The following is a 23,713-nucleotide window of genomic DNA, read 5'->3' as shown; positions in this document are numbered from 1 at the left end:
TCCAGATCCTGTATTAATTCCTTGCCTTTTCTTACTGTGTGTGCAGTCTCTCCTCTCTGTCCCACTCCAGACTAATTCAGTGCTTTAAAACTTTCCAGTACTGCTATGCTGATAACTTAAAAGTGGAGATTTAAGGACTGCTCTTGTGAGGAAGTCTTGGGAGCTGTTAATTTTAACAGTCTGAAACTAATTTTTTTTGAGACCACTAGATGGTGCTGGTTCCATTTTTATTTTATCCAAGCATAAAAGAAAATACAGCCCAGGATCTTGCAGTCAGGATAATATCCATGGGCATGTTTGAAATTCTTTCAGAATAATTAAAGGTTTGTATATTTATTTTCTAAAGCACAGTTTTGAAGTTACAGTATGGGACATTTGTTTTAGATTTAGGATGATATCTCTTCAATATCAGGCGACTGTGTTATTTCCACTAGGTGCTTTCCTTTTTCGAATTACTATGATTCAAAGGCCTATATTTGATTGGTGTTTCTTTTAAAATGTGCTACTGGTTTTGGCATTTAATTTTTTACTTCTGTTTTCTCCTTATCGTTCATTTTCTTTTTTAAATTTTGCTCTGTATTCTCAATAATCTATGGTGCAAACTGGCCTCTGGTCTCATAATTCAGTTTATTCTCAGAGGACAATCACAAAGACATTCGCCTCTGTAAAGCTCACCCAACTTCCTTTGGGGAACTTGGGAAATTTTGGGTGAGCTAAAGATGAGACAAAGTAAAACCATGTGAAGAACACATGAAAGAAAAGTAAATTCAGAAATTCCTTATTTTAGATATGTTTTGTAAAGGATGTCCCTTCAAAGGAGTTTTACTACAGAGGTACAGAAAAACTGCTTGGACCTGTAGCAAGTCAGAAGCGTCAGTGCCATTGCAGAATATCTAGCATGTGTAAGACCGTGGAAAGACAGAGTGATTTTTGCTGTTGTAAGAGGATTATTTGGGAATAATTCTGTGAAAGAAACAGATGCTGACAGGAAACTTTTACATTGTGTCTTTTTGGGCTAGAGATGGCACACATTCTTGCTCTTACACTAGCTGGCAGGAGTAAGTTGAGAGTCTAATGGCTATAGAAGTATAGCTTTATACTTAAAGGCACTAAATTTTCTTCATAAATTTCTTCATTAAAAATATTTTGTGACATAATTCCGTAAACAAGATGCTCTTAAATAATAGAGGTGGTGCTGGTCTAAGTTTTAACACAATTTGTTCTCACCTTGCTGATAACTTAAAAAAAAAAACCACCAAACTTTAAAAATTGAAATAATGAAAATTAACTTTTAAACATAAATAGTTTCCATTCTGAGGGGTGATTTTAAGAGGGTTGTTAGCATTTCACAGAGCCCATGGGTTCTGAGTAGCAGTTAGAAAGTGCTTAAAGCATAGTAAGTATAGTTTATCACTAAAAGAATGTTCTGCTCCAACAGAAGTGCTAAAGGGGTTATGAACTGTTATTGTTGCTTGGTTAACAGGATCAGAAATTTGTGAACTGTATGCATTCTAGACTTGATAGGGTCAAAATACAGTAATTATTTTTAAACCTTAGACAGGGCTAGTATTAATTGTTACTGTAATTAGTATAAATATATTGAAAGTCCGGAGTTTTCTTAGTACTTGAAAACCAACAGACTTTTATTTCATTATGGCTTAATTTAGCTAAAGTCTTTAATTTTCAGGTGGTCTGGAGTCATTGAAAAATCTTCAGCAATTAATTGTGGACCACAATCTGTTAATCAGCACAAAAGGTCTTTGTGAGGCACCTACTCTCATTCACCTAGACTGCTCTTTTAATCATCTCACACAAGTTGAAGGCATTGAGAATTGTGGCCTACTTCAAATTCTGAAGTTGCAAGGCAATAACCTCCAGGAGGTAAAAGCTTTGAATTCAGTAGCTGTTGTGTATACATCTTTCTTAACAGTCATATATTTCACAATGCTGATCATGTGCTCTTTGTTTGCTGTGGGATATTTCATACTCTTAGGTAGGCTTTTTTTCCCCTATTAGAGGGAGATTTTTCAAAGATACAAATGGCTAGCAGTTATGTATTTTCTTGCTCCTAAGTCCTTTTAAAATTGGCGTCTCAGTAATTATATTTATCTCCTTTGTTCATAGCATCTAGTCTTCAGTTTGTGTTATATGATGCGGATTTTTTGTTTAAAATGTAACAACATAGTATTATTGTTATGTATAAGTAATAGTTCAGACTAACTTTATGTATGCTGATCCTCCAAAATTTGAAGGTTTTGCTGCAACATTTAAAGGAGCAAAGTAGTTTGCTAACTGTACACTTAGTCAAATTTACTGACAATGATTCTCATACGAGTCCAAGAGAGGAAAACCATTGTCAATACGCAGCAAATAACTGCATGAATAAAATAGTAAGACTGTGGCTGTTGGGCTTTTTTGTTGTTGTTGTTAAATTTACATTGACTATTCAGACTAGATAGAAGACAGGAAAAAATACTTACCACCTGATATGTAGAAATTATGTATGACGACTGGTACATACACAATAAGGAAATGATATGTATATCCAAAATGCGGGGTTTGCTTGTATTTAGTAATGATTTATAAAAAGCATCTGGTAAGCATTCCATTGTTGTTTCCCTAATTTATATTAATTTTCAATAACCATCTCTTTTCTGTTTAGCTTCCAAGTCTGGAAAATCATGTTCTCCTAAGAGAACTATATTTGGATGACAATAGCATTTCTGCTATGAGAATGCTTTCTTTGTATTGGTTGCCTCTATTGCAGATTCTTTTGCTGTCTCAAAATAGGTAAGCAAGAAACGTTCTTCCACTTAAAAAACTGATAGGGAGGAATTTACTAATATAACACTTATCTGAAAAGTATAATTCTCAGTATGGTTAAAATATCACTGTCTTTTCCAGATATTCTTTGAAAATATGTGGTTGACAAGTAATGACATTGACTACCTTTAGCTAAGAAAATTTGAAACAGCATTAACTATGAAAAGTAATTTTTTCTATTAGAAGTTATATATATATATATGCAAATAATTTTTGAGCATTGTGGCATTATTAAAACCATGGTGTTTCTTTTTTTTCCTTTCTTTAGCAATTGTTGCTAGAGTATGTCTGTCAAACTTCATATTTCACAGCTAGCTTATTCAAAACAGACTTTGAAGGCTATGTTAAATGCAACTACTAGAGTTAAAAAGGGCAAATGAGAATGTTGGTTTTTCTTTTACATACATATGTTAATGCTCTCCAAAACAAGCATATTCGCTTTAATTTTTCACTCGTATGGTTCAGTTTGAAAGGTATAAAATGAAGAAGGATCAAGACAAGCAGTATAAAACTAGATCATTCACTCAAGTACTCTGTAATTAGTTTTCTGTTCATTTTCTAAGCTAATCTGTACATCTGTAGAGTTAGAATAACCAGATATTCAGGAGTCAAAATTTTTATTTCCCCACCTCATTTTTCTCAATTTAAGTTCTGCTAAAAAAATAAGGGAAAAATATTATAATGTACAATGTGTTAGTACTAAAATGAATTTTAAATTAGTAAAAATTAAATATTTTTCTACACTGTGACCATTTTGCTCTGAACAAGATTGATCTCAGCTAAACAAGTAGAATATGCTCTGTTGCACACAATATACAGAATACGCACTCTGAACTGGTCACTTCACTCTTCTGTTACTGAAGAGGAGATGCTTTTAGAGTGTGATTCATCTGCCATTTTTAGCCATTTCCTTTGAGAATAGTCATACCCTACAAGTGCCTGATCATCCTCATTGACTACTAACAGTCAAAATGACCAGCTCATATGTAGGTGTCAACATCTAAACAGATGAATCCCATCCTATATGACATTTAGTTCAGCAGAGTCAACAGTAGCTGGGAGCCTGTGGGAGAAAAGATCTGTAAGACTGAGTCCATTATAAGGAATGTCCTTCATGAAAAATTATTATTGTTTAATCATATACAACCTATATTTTTATATAACTTTTCAGATTGTTTTCGTATCATCTCTAATGAAGTAGTATGCATGTAAACTCTTAGACATAAATGTAACACCTAGCTATATTTACAGAATTGAATCTTCAAGTTGCTGGGCTTTTAGGTGTTTTTTTGTTCTTTTATTAATTTTTCTGGAGTTTGGAGAAAGTGCTTCCTGCCTGTGATTAGCAAGAGCATTTTTTGTTAAGTGTTAGATTCTGAATCATAGGTATTGATTTAATTCATGTTCTTTGCTTTTTTCTTGTTTTTTTTCTTGTCCTGTTCAGCTTTTTGTGGAACACGCAGTAATGTGGCTCTATCTTCTTGTAGTTTCCTCTTCTTCCTCTGGTTTGTTTTTTGTTAACATTAAGGTTAACTATGCTGTGTGTAATAAAAAGTTTGCAAAACTGCTTGAAGACCTCATGTGCCTGCTAGGAAGAGAACAAATTAGGAGCATGGTCTCAGGCATAGCTTGAATGCAGCCTCTGGATCTAGGTTGTACTGGACTGGCCTTGTAGATGTACCTTATGTCACTCACCTATCCCATGATCTTACAGTTTTTAATGTCCATTGTAGTGCTTATTCTGGTTTTCCAGTGGCCAAGCTGAGATGCAGTGTTTGTTCCACTGAGTTTCTTCTGCTGGACTGGGAGAAAGCACATATTTTTGCATCAGCAAACTTGATGTGCTGAAAATAAACACACCTCCTCCCCAGACAATTCCCTTTCTTTCCTTGATGTATCTGTAGCTTATCTCAAATCTTTGTGGCAAGCAGGACAAGATAGCCTTAAATGCATATTAAAAGCCTCAAAATTCCTGGCATTTCAGTAGCCTGCTCTGTTACACTCACTTTATGTACACTTATAAGCAGCTCCATATGTGTGTGCTATAGCATAAGTAACTCGATGTTCTAAAGAAACAGTGAATGTAATGGAGTAAGCTGTTGAAAGAAAAGCTGTTTCTTTACTTTTATCCTACAGCTAGTGCAATTTTGTGAATTTTTTTCAAGGGTGCACTGAGTGCCATTTCCTTTTTACTGATTGCAGGAAGCCCATATAATGGCAATGCTGTGAATCTGTATTCTTTCTAAAAGTGAAGTACTGTGAAAAGAAAATTCTTACATTAATTTACAGGATTTTTTATTCCTGAGTTGCTTTGTCTGTATTATAAACCAGAAATTGCCGAAGATAAAACTCCAAAAATTAATTTTTTTTAAACCTACAATCTAGCAACAAGGATTTATAATATAACAGGTAGTGATTAACTCCTTCAAATATAAAAAAGGCAGCTATTTCACCACTACTGCTTTTATTAAGTGTTTTATTGTGGCTTTCACATACAAAGCATATACTTGCTCAAAGTGCAATTGACCAAAGCCAATGATGGATATCTTCTTGACTGGGTTACTGCAGAATTGGGACTGTGAAGATCTGTGCTCTATTTTATAGCAGCTGGAGAACGCAACTGCTAAGTTAGTTTAAAAAAGGCACATTTACTTTTTTTTCTGTTGCGGATAAAGATTTAGGTGTAGGAGTGAAAAACCTTGCCCCTGGGACTAAAATTAATACATATTTAATATATATTAAGAAGTCATGTGGTATTTATATTTATATGTAATCCCACTTAATTATGTAGCTTACTTGATAATGTCTTTTTCATTTAAAAGTTGTACAGCTACCTGCTGTTCAGGTAGCCGTTACTCCCCGCCCCCCCCCCCCCCCCCCAACTTCAAAACAGACAAATCTATCCCTCTTTAAATTTCTGTTTTAATATGGCATTAATATGGCAAAGTTCTTTTTTTGCTATCTCTTGTTTTTCGTTAAGATAACTTAAGTGTGATAGATAAAAATTTAATATTTAAAAAAATGCAGTCATCTGCAAAAATTCCTTTTTTTTTAGGAAACTGGTTTGGCCAGAAACAAATTCTCTGTGAACATGTTGCTCCCATGTTTTTGCAACTAGATGCATACTATTCCTAAAAGGCTTATAATAGAAATGCTAAAAAGTCAGCTCTATGCTTTTTTAATAAGTATTGTGCTCCCTACTTAAATATATATGGTATCTCTATTTTTAACCTCATTTCTCAGATGTAAGAATTGAATTCACTGTCATTGCAAGCCATCACATTTTGAGAATTTGACCACTTTTCCAGAGCCCTCATAATAAATTTACATGTCATTGGATGTTGAAATAAGTCAGTCATGAAAAAGCTATACTTATGTATAGTGTTTTTCCCCATCCTATCTTTACCAGTCTATATTTTTTTGATCACTTTCAGTAATTCTTTGCTGGTGATAAGTTTATCTCTGAGTATGTGGCATCATGGGCAAGATAGTAGAAGTACTGTCTACTAGAGTGTTCAAGAAACAAGTGGCTAACTGGCAGATTTCCTACATTATATCTGATTACTACTTAGAAATATGGTGAATATTTCAAACTAAAATATTTTTATCTTTAAAGAATGAAAAAGAAATATGGGCTTTACTTAAAGACCTAGATTGACATAAGTTTATTTTTAATTGTTTTGCCCTCCTTCCTGCTAACCTCTTGTTAACATCAATGATAATTTTTCTGGGGAAAGGCAGATGCACAGCAGGATTTGCACCATTCCAAGCAGTAACTGCTATTCATGTTCAGAAAAGCAATCTTTATTTTCTCTGATGCATACTTGAAACTATTCTAGTCTCTTAAATCTTGTTTTCTGACATAGAGTTTCTGTGGTTATCTGTGTCCTGTCCTGCTACAGCCTTAAATGGGAGCAGAAAGAGGAAGCTATAGCTTGCTTTTTTGTGAATATCTTTTACTTTTGTGTCTTCTTTGTAATTTATATCTCTCTTATGCCCAGGGCTAATGTGACAAGGTCAAGTAGTATTAAGTTTTCAGTAATGTCCTTTGTCTTTCTGGTTTGAATTTTCTTAGGAAAAAAATTAACAAAGAATGTCAGTAAAGGGAAGGCTATAGAATGACGGGGAAACGTTTTAACTCTCATAATGCCAACGGCAGGCAAGGGTAGTGCAGTAGACAATTTCTAATTCACCACAGCATAGACTGATAAAGATCCAGAGAAGTCTGTCATTATAAATAAAAAAATACTGCGTTATCTCTTGACCCTTGTGCAAAGTACAATGTTTATTTTCCTGGATATTTCTGAATATGTGAATCTATAATCTGAATCATGGATTTTCAGTCTTCGCAGCCATACTGTTAGCCACTAATATCTATGATGATATTTGTTACAAATATTAAATCTATTTATGTACTATTGACTGGTCATGAGAACCTAAAATGCTGGTATTTGTAGTACTGTGTACAGATCTACATATAAGGCTTAATGCTTTTTAGAGTTAATACTTTTTCATATTTATTTGATTCCATAGAAATCTGGCAGGGAAGTAATAGAACTAAATAGGACTACAACCAGGACAACTTTACAGTATGGTTTGAGAAAGAAATGGAAGTACAGTGACACATACTCAGTTGGCTATATAACTGTTTCTCTGAATTCACTATTAAAAAATTATGTTGTCATATAGAAATACTTGTCAACTGAATGTGGAAATGATTTTTTTTTCAGTTTTGCATATGGTCAAATTTTCAGTAAGATAAAGAATCTACAACCAACATTTGGTCCAGAATTTTTGTACCAAAGTTAAATCCAGCTTTGTATTTCAGTTGTAATGCCTGTGCGGGAAACACAACACATTCACATAGCAGCAAATAAGCATTTTTGGCTCTGACCAGTTCTAAGTTTGTGGAGTGAGTAGGTTTCGTTTTTTTGCATGATCCTCTTTCTAACTATAAGAATTATGATTTATAGCTTTCAAAAGCACTATAACCATCAGAAAATACTGTTTTCTATGAAAGTTAGCAGTCAAAGTGACCATGCACATTGCCATTGGTGTTGTCATTCTCTCATTATGCTTAGGCCTTGTCCTTAGAGGGATGAAACAAGTTACCTAAATGTGTATTTTTTTTTTTAAAAAGATAGTTGATTTAGTATGTGCTTATACATAAACATTCTAGTTTAAGTTGAAGACTGAGGGTTTTTGCATCTTGATTTTAATTTTTCCTCCGTCTTTCATATTTAACATAAAACAAAACAAACTTTTTAATCTGAAAGGTTATATTTGGAAGTAGCCTGGCAGCTGATTGAACCATTCAACATTCATTCTTAGTTGCACCAATGCAAGTTTGTAAGTAAAGAAACTTTAATAACACTGGACACTAATGTTTTAATATTAGTCATTATACACATCTTACAGTCCAAAATCCTTTGTACAGATGAATGTCAGCTCAGTTTCCTTATATTTACTCTTCAGTACTACAGATAAGAATTTTGTCATGGCTTTACTACTGCTTTGCCGCGTTATTGCACAAGAAAAGCTCTGATATGTAGAGAACAGTAATTCCATAAGAGTCTGTATAATAGGCACCTATTTGACACTGTCTTACAGAAGTAGAAAGACAGAGGAAGCACTGAAAATATATTACAGGACAGTGCAGCCTTGACCTGTTCAGAAGTAGAACTGTGACAATGATTATGTTAGTTTTAGGATCTAGGAAGTAATGTGCTGAGTGGAGAAGAGAAACAAACTAAGAAGAAGTTTGAGCAATGAGAAATGAAGGAAGAGGGAAGAAGAAAAGCAGATTTTCTTTCTTCTCCAGAATCAGGGCCCTCTGCTAGTTTCGTTCTAGTTATGGTGCCTAAAGGAAAGCCAAATGAGTTGTGTAAATGTTACAAGACTTCAGATCCTCTGCACTAAAGGCAAGAAACAGAATGAAATATTTACCACATAAAACAAAACGTTCATGAGTAAATATTAAAAACTGAGCTACTGAGAAGACTAAGAAATGCCTTCAAGTTAAAATTTCAGTAATTAGTTCTAGCACCTTGGATAGCTAAATTGGTATTTTCTTATTTACATGAGTAAATTGTCATAACTATAAAAGATTCTGGTGCTTTTCTGTTATCAAACTTCTGTTTTACCTAACTGAAAAAAACCCTCTTCTGTTTTGTTCTTAGATTAACTGAGCTTGTGCCTTTAAATTCATTTGTATCTTTGGAAAAGCTGGATATCAAAAATAACTGCTTGTCAGGTGAGTTGTATAAAAAACCATAAAACCCTATCCAAACAAGAACTTCTTAATTAAACTATAAACTTATTTGAATTTGATTTGTTCCCATTTATTTATGAGATATTTATACAGAGAACATATAAATATTTTCCAAACAGGGATGTTACAGATATTAATTACAACTATACTGTATGGGTAGCAGAATTGCTTGTAGTACTTCATGATTTTGGTACATTTCACTTTTATGTAAGATTTTATGAGAAATAATATGGTTCTGCATTCAGATTTGTATTTTATTTTCTTTCCTACCACAATACAGACCTTAAAGGTGTCATTACGTGGTTAAGTGATTGTCATAAACTAAGGGAGTTGTCACTCAGTGGAAATCCTTTTCTCCAAGAAAGGAATTGGAGGTAAGGAAATAAATTAATTTGCTAATTCAAAAAATCAAAATCAGCCAAAAACTATAGGTGTATATACATCTTACTCATCAATCAAAATCAGCCAAAAACTTGGTGTACTTATGTTAGTTAAACAGTAGAAATGAGGTAAGTATGAACACTACCACAAATTGGAAGAGAATTATAGGAAAATAACAAAATTCAATTCTGTGATCTTTATTTTCTAAGAATTCCAGTTCTAGTTTTGTTTAAACAGAAATCTTGGTGTTTGACCTAGTACTTGGAACCTTAATAAGAGGCACTGTGTGCTAAAACTTGACAGTGATGTCTCTCTATGCTGTTTAACCGTTATCCTAAATGAGTATTTTTCTTTATGACAATTTATTTAGGCAAATGCAGGAAATATAAAGATGATATAGGCCTTCTTCATGCTGTTTATTTGTAATTGCTTCTTTGTCCACTGATCACAGTGTCTTCTTTTTCAGCATGAATTCTGGTTGTTCCTCTTTACTGACAAGTTTAACTTTCTGACTGAGGTTTTGTATGACCTTTATTACCCTATTTTACATTTCATTAAAACTTTGCATAAAGACATAACCATCCACTCAACCTTTTTCTCCTTCTATTTCATCTGCAGTTTAAATCCTTTATTTTTTTCTCTGGTTATTAATGTTCTTACACTGCTTACTTGCCCTTCTCAGAACTACCAGTTTCTGACTGTCTATCACACAGCTGCTTAGAATATTTCTCTTTCTGCTTTACTGTCTTTTTTTTTCTTTTCTTATATACTCCCTTGCATCATTTCATCCATTCACTCCTTAGCAGTCTTGCTGCTGTGACAGGTTCACACTGCACATAGCTAGAGAAAGGGTGGTGTTTATAATAAATGTTTCAAGGAATCCTTGGCTTAGCATCTTTCAAGAAAAAAAATTTAGAAGAAAAAGTTGGAATGAACAGTTGATTTTTCCTTAGTAGTTGAAGCTTAGACTTTTTTCTTGTTCTGAGAATTCCTTATCTTTACACCAAAAATTAATATCTCTTATGATTATGAAAGAGCACAGATGTAAAATAATGCTGTTCTTTGCCCTCCAGTGATGTATAATACTGAAATAATGATCTGAAAAAAAAATTAAAGAGCTGATCCTAGAGACAATTATATGTGTAGATATAAAAACTGGATAGGGTAGAAAGGAATCTTGACATATGAAATGAGATGCAGTCACCAGAATCCCTGAAATGAGTAGTTGTGATAGGATTGTATTTGTAAGCCATATTAATAAAATTTTATGTGGATAGGTTTTTTGTGTATTTTTTTGTATTTTAGTAGAAGTCTCTCAGTTACTTGAGAATTCTGTGGCCTGAAACCCCATACGTGGGCCAGTGCCATCAAGACGTAAAGCTGAGAGAATTACGTAGCAAAAGTACAGTAGTGCTGTTAATTTAATGTGAAGTGTTCTTTCATCTTCCTTACAATTAATACTTTCTAGTCTGCAGACCTTCAAGAGCAGAATGACAAGTTGGAAATGCAATTTTAGATTTTTAGGTGATGTTCCAGAATACATGTGTTGAAATGGTATAGTGTCTTTTAGTGAACTCTTACTATAATTCCATTAAATGTACAAAGAAGCATTTAATCAGTAAGAATTTAAATCATTACCAATTCTTTCAGCTAAGCAAATCAAGTATTTACCTAGGAAAGTGTTGACATAATACAATGTCTAAGGAAATGAGATGAGACACAACAGTTGGGCTTTTGTTTTGGGTGTAATTAAAACAGCTGACTGAGATTTTTTTATTAGAAAAATATGATTTATTTTTTTTAAGCTTAGCAATTTTGAAGAATGACCAAAATGGTTCCTTGTATAATTTCAAGTCAGTTAAAGGTGAGGTTTTACACTGCAGTGTTATACAAGAATGTGTTTAGATAAATTGTGTTCACATTTGCTGTATGAGATTGCTTAGTTTAACAGCAGCAAAGTTTGGGGTATGTGTGTTTTGGATTATGTGTCATATTAAGAGAAGAAACAAAAACAAAACCACCCTTACATATATATATATATATATTCCATTAGAAGATTTTTTTTTACAAATTTCTGATTAGTATTCCAGTGGAAAAAAAACCTGTTTGAAACTTTTAGTTGGAGATGTTTGAGTAGTTTAAAAGATAGCTGTACAAATATATTCTTGGTTGGTTTGTTTTTTAATGAACAGACTTATCTGCACTCCCATGGTTCCCACAGGTAATTCTGTGAATAAAATTCAGTGACTGTGACAACATTTTAAATTCCCATTTGCATTGTTTTAATTCCCACTATTTTACAGAACTAACTGTTATTTCACTTGTAACCTGGAGGGGAAAAGCTTTCTGAATTCCAATTTAACTATAAGAACTGACACTTTAGATTGCTTGACCCAATAGAGCTTTTATGATTAGACAAGAGATTCATTTGTCTAAAGGATTTAAAGTATGGGATACTATAAAATATGGATTTGCTGAATACAGCATTGACCATAACTTCAGGCAATATGTTCCAGTGAACTTTACATAACCCCTTGATACCAACAAAGGAATTAGTTGTAAAATTTCCCAATCGGTTTTGTACTTTCATGTCCAGCCAGCGATAACACCAACAAAAGTGAAGTAGTAAGAAATTGCTTTTTAAAAATTAAACCCTGGGATCAGTCTGAGCACTCCTAGGGGACTGTGTTTCAATGCTGTAATGATTAATAGAGCCTCTTAAGTGACAGAATATTCACCAGGAAGTTTTCACTAAATGAAATATTGACTCAGCCCTTCACCAGGAGAAACCCAGCTGGAAAAACTAGTATTGAGATCCCATAGCTCTAAGACACAATACTTCCAGCATCAATCAACTTTGATATGGCACTTTTTTGTTGTATCACTACTCTGCATCAGCTTTGGTAATTCCTGTCTATGTGTTCAGGGATTGTCTATCTAAACCCATCGTTTTATTCCAAATGTATTTCAGACAGTGTTACTCTTCCATTAATAGGCAGTAGAGAAGGAAAGTTTTATATTTGCAAAAACCTACTATTCTATTCTGTTGAGCTATATTTTGGGATATTCTAACTCAGTCATAGAAACTTTCTCTGATTTTAAACTTGGTGTGTATTGTCTGAGCTTTAGTAATAGTCCTTTACCTTCACAGGGAATAGCCAGGGAGTTCTAAAATTTTGAAAACAGTATTATCTTTTTGAATAATAAGGGGACTTACAGCCTACAATAAGTATTCTTTCAAGAGTTCCTAAGTGTTACTTAAAACTCACTTAATGAAAATATTGAATGTTGATGTATTGATTTGAATAATTTTGCAGTCTTGAAACTTTCAGCAAATTTGGTCTGGTATAGGAAATATGTGAAACAAGGTTGCAGTACTAGTTTATATTTCACAGTAACCTAAAAGAGAGAGCATTGATGATACCATTTTTTTAAAATCGGTAGATAAGTTTCTCACGCATACTTTTTCTTACATCAGTGGCCCCAACTGTCCTTTTCATAACAAGGATATGTCATCTCTACTGTCATCCCTTTCACTGACCCAAATTCAATATTTCAAAAGTGGTTTTTTTTCCTGTCAGTCATACTGAATATCATATTGCTTTATGTGGTATATGCAAATTGTAAAGGGAGTAAGACTTACAATGTATGGTATTCTGTGCAGTTTTTAAATCTAAACCTTTCAATGTGTCAGCAAAATCAGTGCTATATCTTAATCCTATGATTTAGTTTGCTGTGTTGCCTCAAATCAAATGCATTACAGGTGCCTATGCACAAGTGTGTAAAATTTTCCTGTTATTGTTTGAGTAGGTAAAATGCTAGCTCTAATGAATTGAGAATGTTGCCATTGACCTCCCTGGGGTCACTAATTCAGCAGCTGTCTTCATACCAACAAAGTATTAAGAAATCTTGCTAAGTTCTGTGGTTTATTAAGAATAAATTTTTAGTTAATATATTAACACATGAAGTAAGGAAAAATATATACAAATACTTAGAGAACTATTATCGTGTTCTCTTTTGTTATATGAATAAAATAGGAGTTTTAGCATTAGGATTTTTTCATAAAGCTAATTATGACTTTTTTCTTTTCTCAGGCCTTCCTTGTGTAAGGTCCTCCCTAGTTTACAGTTTCTTGATGGTGAAATCTTAAACTATCATGCTTTACCCACAACTGAAAGAATCACAGGATCAAAATCAAGAACTTTTCCGGAATTTTGTCAAGTTCAAATTGAAGAAAATGCTCTACTGAAAAAAAAGGCTGCTGAACTGCGGTATGTATTTATGTGAATATAAACTGTGTTCAGAAATATGTTTTCATGTATTATTAGTGTATTTCTTGGTGTCTTATGAATTTTACTTAGCTTTTTGCCTGGAAATGTATTATGTTAAGAAAGAGATTAGACTTCAGTTAGTCATTGACTTCAGTGCAGAGTATTTCAGACAGATACTTGAATATGTGGGCCTTGACTTTGTTTAAGGTTGAGAAAGCAGGTGGTTCAAAACCTTCACTTAATAGCAGTTGAATGAATTCATACACACAACAAAGTACAGTGATATGCAGGAATAGTAGCTTAAATCCTGAAAGTGGTATAATCATACTAACAGGATTTCCAGCTTTAGCTTAATCAAATCTAGTTTGGCTGTTGGTGCAATGTGCTCTATTTTTTTCCTGCATTTGTTTTCCATGTCTGTATTATTCATGTTCTAAATGATTGTAAAAGATTTGACCTCTTTTCTCTTAAAGTAGTGGATTAGGTGACTCTGTTTACAGGTCTTTGATTTTGTCTTATTTACTACCTTTATCATTATTACCATGGCGAGTTGTCCAGTGACTTCAGCTTAGACATTGCAAGTGGTAATTTATCATTTATACCTGGTATCTTTTAATTGCTTTGCAGTATCTAAATAGCTCAAACTTCTCATGTTTTCACACTTGGTAATATTGCATGTTTTCTTCTTTCTTAGTTTCTTTTCATTTCCTAGCAGTTTCACAATATCCTTGTAGTCCTTTTAATATCCAGCTTGTCTGCTGCTGTTTGGAAAGATAGTTTCCCTGATCCTGCCAGCTACTGAACATTATCCCAGAGTGGGTGAAGCATGTGATGTTTGACAATGCTTTAGTCTGAACCTCTCCTTGTGTACTTTGTTGGTTTAGAAAAAGTACTCATGTTTTCTTCAGAAACTAGCTGTTTTGCATTTACATGTAAGCCTGTATATCCATGGTGTCTTATTACTACCTAACGGGTTATTACATTGATGTATTATTGGCTGTTCCTAAGCTGCAAGAAATCTTCATCGCTCACAAAACAGATTTATTTGAAAAGAGGTTCATATTAAGAATTAGTTTGAAAGTAGTTTGGAAGAAATTATATAGTGCAGTTTTGTATGACAGATCTAACTTCTAGGTGGCTCCTAGAACTCATATGTTACTCCATTAAACTCTAAAGACATGTCTTCTCCACTTCTGTGATTTTTGGCTTCTGGTTTGCAGGTGGGAAGCTGATACTTCCTAATCTATTTACCGTTTTGAAATAGTGTTCTTTCTTTTTCTTAAAAGGAAAAAGGGAGAGGCAAAAAAAAGTACTCCTCCTTTCTGGTAGAGAAAATTTTCTTATGTCTGAGATTTAAGACCTGTTTCATCAGTATCCTTTGCAGAAAAAAATGCCAATCTGTAATTACGATATGACTTGTGAGAGAGCTGTAGTAGAATCTAAGGACCTAACCTTCACATACATTTCTGCAAGATGGTAAAAAATGGGACAGAAAGATGATATTCACAAAATTTAATGATTTATTTAACCATGGTCTGCATGAATGGACAGCTAGACAGGTAAGAAATTTGTTGGGCAGTCAGGCTCAGACCATCCATTAACTATTAATAGTTAATGGCTCGTGCTACTTTGTGGAGGCTGATTTGTCCTTCTAACGTCTTTATCAAAGACCAGGAGCAGGAGATGGAGTGCATGCTTACCATGCTTGCAGGTGACAACAATTTGGAAGAAACTGTTTACGTGCCTGAGGACAGGGTTACCGTTCAGAAGGACCTAGGCAAGCTGGAGAGACAGGCCAGCAGGAGCCTTGTGAATTTAACATGGAAAAATGCAAAGTTCTTTACCTTGGAAGGAGTGACCCCTTGCAACTATACAGACTGGGACTGGCTGACTGAGAAGTGTCTCTGCTGAAAATGACCTTTGGATCTGGATAGATAAGAAACTGAACATGAGCCAGCAGTGTGCTCTGGTACCAAAGAAAGTTAAGAACATCCTGGGCTGTATCTACAGGAACATAGCTGATAGGTTGAGAGAAGTTATTATTTCCCTCTCTTCAGCCCTTATTAGCTCGCATCTAGAATACTGTGCCCTGTATTTTGGGTCACCAATACATAAAAGACATTGATAAACTGGAACAAGTTTGGCACATGGCCCCTAAGATGGTCGGGGGTTCAAGCACATGCTCAACAAGACAGAACCAGGCTGTTTGCAGTGATGCATGACAGGAGGATGAGCAACAAGGACCTAAGCTGAATCAAGAGAGGTTCAGACTGGTGTGGTGGGTTGATTCCAGCCAGTAACTCAGCACCACCAGCTGCTTGCTCACTACTCCCCCCTGCACCAGCAGGATGGGAGAGAGAATCAGAAGACTAGAAGCAAGAAAAACCTGTGGATTGAGATAAAGACAGTTTAATAAGTGAAGAAAAGAGGGGAAGAAGAAAAAAAAAAAGAAAAGAAAAAAGCAAGCAACCAAGTGATGCAAAGCAATCATTCACCTCATCCCACCAGCAGACTGATGCTCAACCATTCTCTGAGCAATGGCCACCTTGGAAAGACTCCCCCCCTCAAGTTTTATTGCTGAGCACGATGTTATATGGTATGGAATATAGTTTTGGTCAGTTCAGGTCAGCTGTCTCAGCTGTGTCCCTTCCCAGCCTCCTGCCCACTCCTAGCCTACCTGCTGAGTGGGACAGAGAAGGCCTTGACTCTGTCCAAGCACTGTTCAGCAAAACGCTAGTGTCTTAATACAGTTGCAGTCACAAATCTAAAACACAGCACCATATGGGCAGCTAGAATGAGAATTAATTCCATCCCAGCCAGACCCAGTACAATCGGACATAAGAAAAAACCTTTTCACAGTAGGACAGTGATGAATGGCAACAGGCTGCCCAGAGAAGTTGTGCAGTCTCTGTTCTTGGAGGTTTTCAAGACCTGAAACCTGGTCTGATCTTGGAGCTAATGCAGCTTTGAAGCAGGAGGTTGGACTAGAGACCTCCTGAGGTTCCTTCAGTGGAGAATTTTTCTATGATTCTGTGTAAGTTTTGTTTAAAAGAGCTTGCAGATGTTTGAGAAGAATAATAGTGGGAAGAAGAAATTATGTAGATGTCCCTTCTTTCCTGAATGTATGGTTTGGGTTTGGGGGGTGTGGGGATGTGGGGTGGGTTGTGGGGTGTTTTAAGGTTTTGAGAATTCATTCATAATCTTTTAAATGGTAACTTTGATGTGGTTGAACATCTTGTATCAAATTTAGTCTTAAAATTAATTTCTTGTGTGTTAAAACCATCTATGTTTTATTTTTACGAAAACTACAATTTATGGATTATTTGAAAACCGTTGAAAACTGCAGGTCTTAAAAGGAACTCTAAACAACTTGTTTGTATATAAGCCTTAACAGCATAGCTATTATGTGGACATACTGCAATACTTTGACTGAATTAATGTGACGTTGCTAAAGAACAGGCCAACAATAGAGCAAACTTCTGTCTGTTTCACATCTTGCTAAGTTATGAGCCCCTGTAGGTGCGACCTCAAGTATGTAAGCTGCCAAAAGTAATCACTGCTTGCTTCCCTAATCCATGTTTCATACACCACTGCTGCCCAATTAAATTGTCTGTGCTGTTTCTGCCTGAAACTTCACTATTCTTGCATGCTTAAGACTGAAACATATTTTAAAATTAAATTTCTCTATTCTAATAAATGCTTTCTGTCACATAATCTTTAGATGTCTTGTAATCATATTAAAAAGTAATAGACACTGTGGCTGCAGTAATTTGCTTTCAGTCATCAGGTATGCAAATGTCTGGCTAGTGGAACTTGAACTTTATAAATACTGTATGTATAATACAGTGAAAATGACAGGAATTTCATAAATGGTATTGCAGGAAAGAATATGTAAACAGTGACCTCTTTGTAAGGGACTTTTGTAACCTGCAGTTGAAGGTCAGTAATGATGCTTGTAGAAGTTTCCCCGAAGACAAATTAGATTTTACCACATTATTACAAACAAAAGCTTAGTTAAAATTGGAGCGTACTATTTGAATATTCCATGTATCATGTGATTATGAAAATCACAGTAGAGCTGCAAAGGGAAAAATATGACATTAAGCGAAACTTTAACTAGCACGCAAACTAGCACAGAAGGGGGTAGAATATTATTTATGATTTAGCTGCAATGGCCAGGAGAGAACTGCCATTGCTGATTAGAACCATCTTGTTTGTCCACTATCCCTTTTGCCTCAGAGAGGTTTGTTCTGCTGACTTTTCCATACAATTTTTACTGTATCATTCTGAAAAACCGCTCTTTGAATAACTTGGCAGTCATTGCAGATGCAATTGCGGTAGGAAGTTCTATACAAAATGTGTCAGCTCTGTAAGCAAGCTTCCACTGCCACCTTAAGCTTTTTAAGTGGCAACATTTTGGCTGATTTAAACTCCACTGGAAGGCCTTTAAGGATGAATAACTTGTCCTTTTCCATATCTGTTAGGTGGTCAGCCTGTGCACGGGTCCTTACACATCCTAGGTGGTGTCAGTGGGAGTTTGCTCCTCCCCACCTCTACTCTTCCCTCCCCAAACACTGGATGTGAAACTGAGCAGGGTTTCATCTAAATTTACCAAGAAGACAGTGATGGATACTCTTGGTCAATTGTTAGGACTGAAGTTGTAGCAGTCATTAATAAGTGCCTGACTTGAATTTCCAAATAGATTAAGGTCTGATTCTAATGCTTTTATCTTTCCTCAAAGTCTCTGGAAAATCCTAGCACAAGTTGAGAGGTATCTTTTTGGTTAGAAAGCTTAAGGTAACGTTTTGCTCTTAGCATTTGTTCGTGGAAGTAATATCTTGGTCTTCAGGTACTATTGGGGCTGCTATTCTAGCACATATGTACATTGCTGTGAAAGACCCATCCCTTCCTCTTCTGGCTTATTATCCCTTTCTCCCACTGCAAAAGCAATGCATCCTTTGTGGCTATGCTAAAATTTATGTATGGCATAAATTACTTTCACTTGTGAAGATCAAAATAAAGCTGTGGGTAGCCATAGAACATGAGGGAAATGCTGGTCGAAGCTGGAAGCTGTAAAAAATTTTGCTGTAGCAAGAGTGCCGTATTCATCTACATTTCATTACATACGAAGCAGCCAGGCAGTTTGGATACTGGTGCTTCCATCAGTATAATCCCATTTCTTGTTTTGTCTGGATGCCAATTTATGCTTAAAACCTTGGTTGTATCTTAACCAAGAAGCAATTCCAGAAGAGTTAGTGTGACCAGACTCCTTGACTTATAATGCCAAAAAAGATCTGAAAGGCAAACAACCATTTTACAGTAACTGAAAAGGAAATATTGTGGTATCAAAAGTCTTAATACTGTCATATTTCTTACTTTGTCTTCTCTCTTTCCTCATATGTGTTTTTTTCTTTTAAAGAAGTAAATCAGTCCTGCATATTTTCTGTTATAGCAGCTTCCTTCCTGTGGTTTGAATAAGCAATCTTCAGGAGCACGTCTCTGGTATCAACAATGCAGTCCTTTTGAGACACAGAGAAAGCTGCAGTGCATTGATAGGATAGCTCTACCCCAAGTCTGTTGATTAGTTCTTTTTTTCTCTAGAGCTGCCTGAAATCCCTGTTCACCAAAGGGAGCCACCAAGCCGACTGCCACCTAGTACTCAGGCCCCATCTTTATATTTGTCATTTGTGCTTTGGAGCTTCACCTTTGCAGGAGAACCCCAAATACAGTTACCAAGCCACTTCATTGCTCATAATTCTCTGAGATGTCACTACAGCTTCCTTTGTAGTTTCTTGAAACTTAGGCTGATCTGACTGCCTAAAAGGAAAGCCACTGATACACAGAGGGCAGCCTAAAAATCCTACAAAATCAGAGTATAGTTGTGGATTGCCAGGGAACATGTCAGCTAGGAGATAGGGTGCATGCCCACGGCAACAAGACTGTATTTTGCAACCACTGCTTGGAAAAGCTGCCCAAAAGCAGCTTCTGTGAAAAAAGTAACAGATGATCCCTGGTGATCACACAGTCAGTCACTGCCTGAATTTTCAATTGCCTTCAACCTCCCCTCCCATTTCTGCTTGCCACATTTAGCCACTGGAAAGGTGAAACAGCTGCTTGAGATGCCCCTGCAGCTGTCAAAAGGAGAGGATGCACAAGTACCCTACTCTGTTCACTGTTATGGTGTTTTATTTTTCTTTGTTTCTGTTTTTTGAGAATGAACAAGTATACTCAGGATATACTTTTCATACAGAAATTTATTTTCCCCAATATATAAAACGTTCTGGGTTTTTTCCACAATATTTTAGCCCTCAAATAAAAAAACAAACTAAACTAAAACAAACCAAAGGAAAAAAAGGTGAGAATGAATTTTCAGGTTTTCTTTTTTTCTTTTTTTTGTCTTCTCACCATAGTATGTTTTGCAGAACTTTGGTAATGATTTTGTACCAAATTTATCTTCTTAAATAATGTAACTAATTTAAAGTACTTAACTAAAGTATTTAACTAATGCTTTAAGTATTTAATGTTGAAGAAATTACTATTCTTACTGTGTAGTAGGAGACAGCTAGAATTTGTTAGATCCTTAAGCAAATATATGCCTTGGTTTAAATATTTTTAGGAATTGTCGTATTTGTGGAATGAACAGGAGTAGGAGTAATGTTGCATAATGGGCAATCAAATGTGCAGCTAATGCACAGTGAGTTGTGTAATTAGGCTTTGTGGTTTTGCCTTCCAATGTAGCCATTCATGTTTTGTCCAATAGCACTGAAGTTGCACTAGCAGAGGAAGAGTTGGAATCTTTTTTACTTTTGTAAGTTCTGATTCTGTATGTTCTTAAAAATCTAAAAAGCTCTTGGTTGAACTTTACTAGAGGAAATAGTTATATGGGTAAAGAGTCTTTTCACAATAAAACCTTATAAAAGCTTCACCATTCATGAATGATGAACGGGAAGGAAAATCCTGTTATTCAAATGGTAATCTTAGGACCTGATTTTTCCAGACTCCCAAGAGGATCAATCTTATTTCTACTTTTTGTCTTGGATTGCTGACCTAGAATTGACTTTGTGCTTCTCTGAAAATAGCTCCAGATTACAGATCTCTGCATCTATCTATGCTATCAAAGAAAAATGTTTTTGTGGTTCCAAAAGTACCTGCTACCTAATACAACGGACAAACACTGTCCAAATACAGCCAGCCTTCTGAATCTGTAACAATTAGTTCATATTTGCTCTTAGTCATCCTTGCCATTTAGATGGTGTAACACAAAGAACTGATGAGAGCCAGACTTCTTACATTAATGTTGCTTCAGTCTAGCACTTTCCCTTATATTGATAAAAATATCTATACTTAAAAGTTTCTGTTTTCCTAAATTCTCCTTAGGCATTGCGGTTTGTTGTTTTGAATCGAAGTTTGGGTTTTGTTGCTGTAGTTCTAATCTAAATTTTAAAATTACTCTTATATTTATACTAGCTTTCATAGTTTCTGGATAAAATTGGATTATTAAGGCTATTACAGGACTTGTAACAAAATTGCCTGAAATCCTCAAAAGTTTTCAGCTTCATGTGCTTCTAACCACACAGAAAATTAATACTGAAATGCAAGCCCTAGTGCCTGTTTCAAACAGACTGAAAGCTTTTTTTTTAAAAAAAAGAGTAGAATAAGCAATCTAATATATATGAATATATTTTAAATACTGCCAAAAAAAGAAGAATGCAATTAATATTTATAAATACTGAAACTGGTTTTCAATCAGAGTAATTACTATTCACTGTAAGGATATGGAAATGTGTAAGGATACTTGAAAATACAAGGTAGTTTAGAAAATAAGAGAGGGAATATATTTTTTAAAAAGCATTCTTACAGTCTGAAACGGACATAAAACCATTTTTGTCTTTTTTCAGGATTGCCTCTTCTATTGATTCTGCACAGGGACAATGCTGGTATTTTAATCAGTTGATGAAACTTAGTATTAAACATCGATATGCACATGAGTATGGTGAACTAAACATTACTGACAGAGATGGACCAGAAGCACTGCAAAATCATTTAAAGCAAACATCCCCTGGCTGCCTACAGGAAAATACCCTCTTTATCATGGGTGCGACAGAAAATAAACAGGTCTTGTTGGATCCTTCGGAAAGATGGATTACTACTGGCCATATTCAGGCCACATTCATTAACTCCTCCGTACCTGTGCACCAAAAGGAAAATAAAGAAGATCAGAGAGTGAAGCACAAGAGCACTGAATCTTGTGTTAATTACAGTGGGGAGAGCAAAGGCAACAATAACATGTCAGCCCAACTCACATTGCAACAGTCAGTGATAGCAGCAAGTAATACAGGAAGAAATCTTCAGCATCTTGAGAATGATACAGAAAGGTAAGGCAGATGTCAGATTGCTTTCAAATGGATTATACGGATAGGCAATAGGAGTGAGGGTTTCTTGTTTAAAACAGAGGCACAGAACTTGTACTAACTATTTTTAAGCTTATTAGACAATAAAGAGTTGTTTTAAGGTGATGCACACTAGACTTCCATATTAACAACAATCCTTTTTGGTATTCCATCACTTTATTTAGTATTATTAATTAATATACATATGTATGTACTTAATTTAAAAATGCTGCATAATAAGAGAATTTGGAGACTTTCCTCAGCTTCCTACCTTTTCCTTCTTTTTTTGCAATAAATTTATGACACCAATTTAATGACACATACAATGTTAGGGATGAAAATGCTGGATGGTTTGCAGGAATTTTGGGGCAGTTTAAACTACAAACTAGTGTAAAGCTTTTTTGCTATACTGTTCATTAGACATTCAAGATTCCTCTGTGCAGAGTTTACAGTCAGTATTGTTTAGAAGGCAAGAGGGAGAGATTGCTTAAATCTACCATCCTACTCCCTTGACCTTAGGCCAGTCTCCTGCTGTTGTGATGACTGAAGAGCTAACAGCCTGCCCTGCCCTTGGTACTCCTCCAACATGCCTCAACCTGCTTCTTAAAAGTAGAGGCAGGGGTGAGGGGCCAGTTCAACTTGTTCTGTGCTCCTAAGTATTCTCCCGCATGAAACAGACTGGTTTATGACCTTTTGGGAATGCATTTGCTGCTGGTTTGTATGGTTCTGGATGTACGGTCAGGGAAACCAGAAGCTAAAATTTTTCCCTAAAGGTACAAAAATTCAGTTAGGATTTCATAAGAATTCAGTTTCAAAAATACATGTCTTGAGAACATGAACAGAACACTACAAAGAGTAAGCATGGAAGGTGCTTCTTATGCTTTATTCTTATGACTTATGGTAAATGGGCAGTAGTGCTTGGTAGGTACTTAAGACACTAATAATTTGTCATAAAATTTATTATTCAGGAAGACCATAGAATTCATCATTGCCTCTCAGGAATTTGAAAGTAAGAGTACAGTAGTCTATTATGGAAGATGAATGCTTCTGAAAAAAACGTTTTGAAATAGTTCATTTAGAGTTTTTAGTTAATGTCTCTAAATGCATCCTCTAAGTCTGTCGGACAGTTCTCTTCAATACAGAATACAAACCATTAGAAGGGGTTGGTTGGTTTGTTTGTTTAACTCAGCTACTGCTTTTTATAGATGCAAAGCTTGTAATAAACCATGTTTTGGGGTTGGTAAACTTAATAAACATTTCAGGAAAAAAAAAATTCTGGCTTAACCTCTGAAGTGTGCTTTTTTTCTGAAAAGTACTCCTGTATTTAAATAGGTGCAATGCACAAGGGAAGAAAATATGTAAAGATTGGGGGAAATTTAGATGTCTTTTCTTAAACCCACTGTCCAATTGAAATGATAATTTTCTGGAGAAAAGGATTCCAAGATAGTAAAGTCATAATGCAGAGCTGGCATTAAACTTTTTCTCCATCAGTATAAATTAATTGAACATATATTTAGAAAGCTCAATCACTGAACAAATCTAAATAGTCTGTAATCAGTGCCTATGAAACAATGAGC

General features: G+C 35.1%; 1 protein-coding gene across 3 annotated transcripts in view; it reads left to right on the top strand.

The window, feature by feature from the left end:
• Positions 1-23,713, top strand: part of LRRIQ1 (leucine rich repeats and IQ motif containing 1) — a 113,258-nt gene that overhangs the window by 16,102 nt on the left and 73,443 nt on the right. For all 3 annotated transcript variants that reach the window (XM_075057711.1, XM_075057710.1, XM_075057712.1), the window contains exons 11-16: positions 1,688-1,881; positions 2,663-2,790; positions 9,003-9,076; positions 9,375-9,468; positions 13,570-13,746; positions 21,645-22,121. In XM_075057711.1, the coding sequence (XP_074913812.1) occupies positions 1,688-1,881; positions 2,663-2,790; positions 9,003-9,076; positions 9,375-9,468; positions 13,570-13,746; positions 21,645-22,121 (1,144 nt within the window). The remainder of the gene's footprint in view (positions 1-1,687; positions 1,882-2,662; positions 2,791-9,002; positions 9,077-9,374; positions 9,469-13,569; positions 13,747-21,644; positions 22,122-23,713) is intronic.

This window comes from Buteo buteo, chromosome 26 (assembly GCF_964188355.1).
Source record: "Buteo buteo chromosome 26, bButBut1.hap1.1, whole genome shotgun sequence".
Lineage (NCBI taxonomy): Eukaryota > Metazoa > Chordata > Aves > Accipitriformes > Accipitridae > Buteo > Buteo buteo.
Note: the sequence above shows the minus strand (reverse complement) of the source record. Positions and strands in the feature narration are given on the sequence as shown.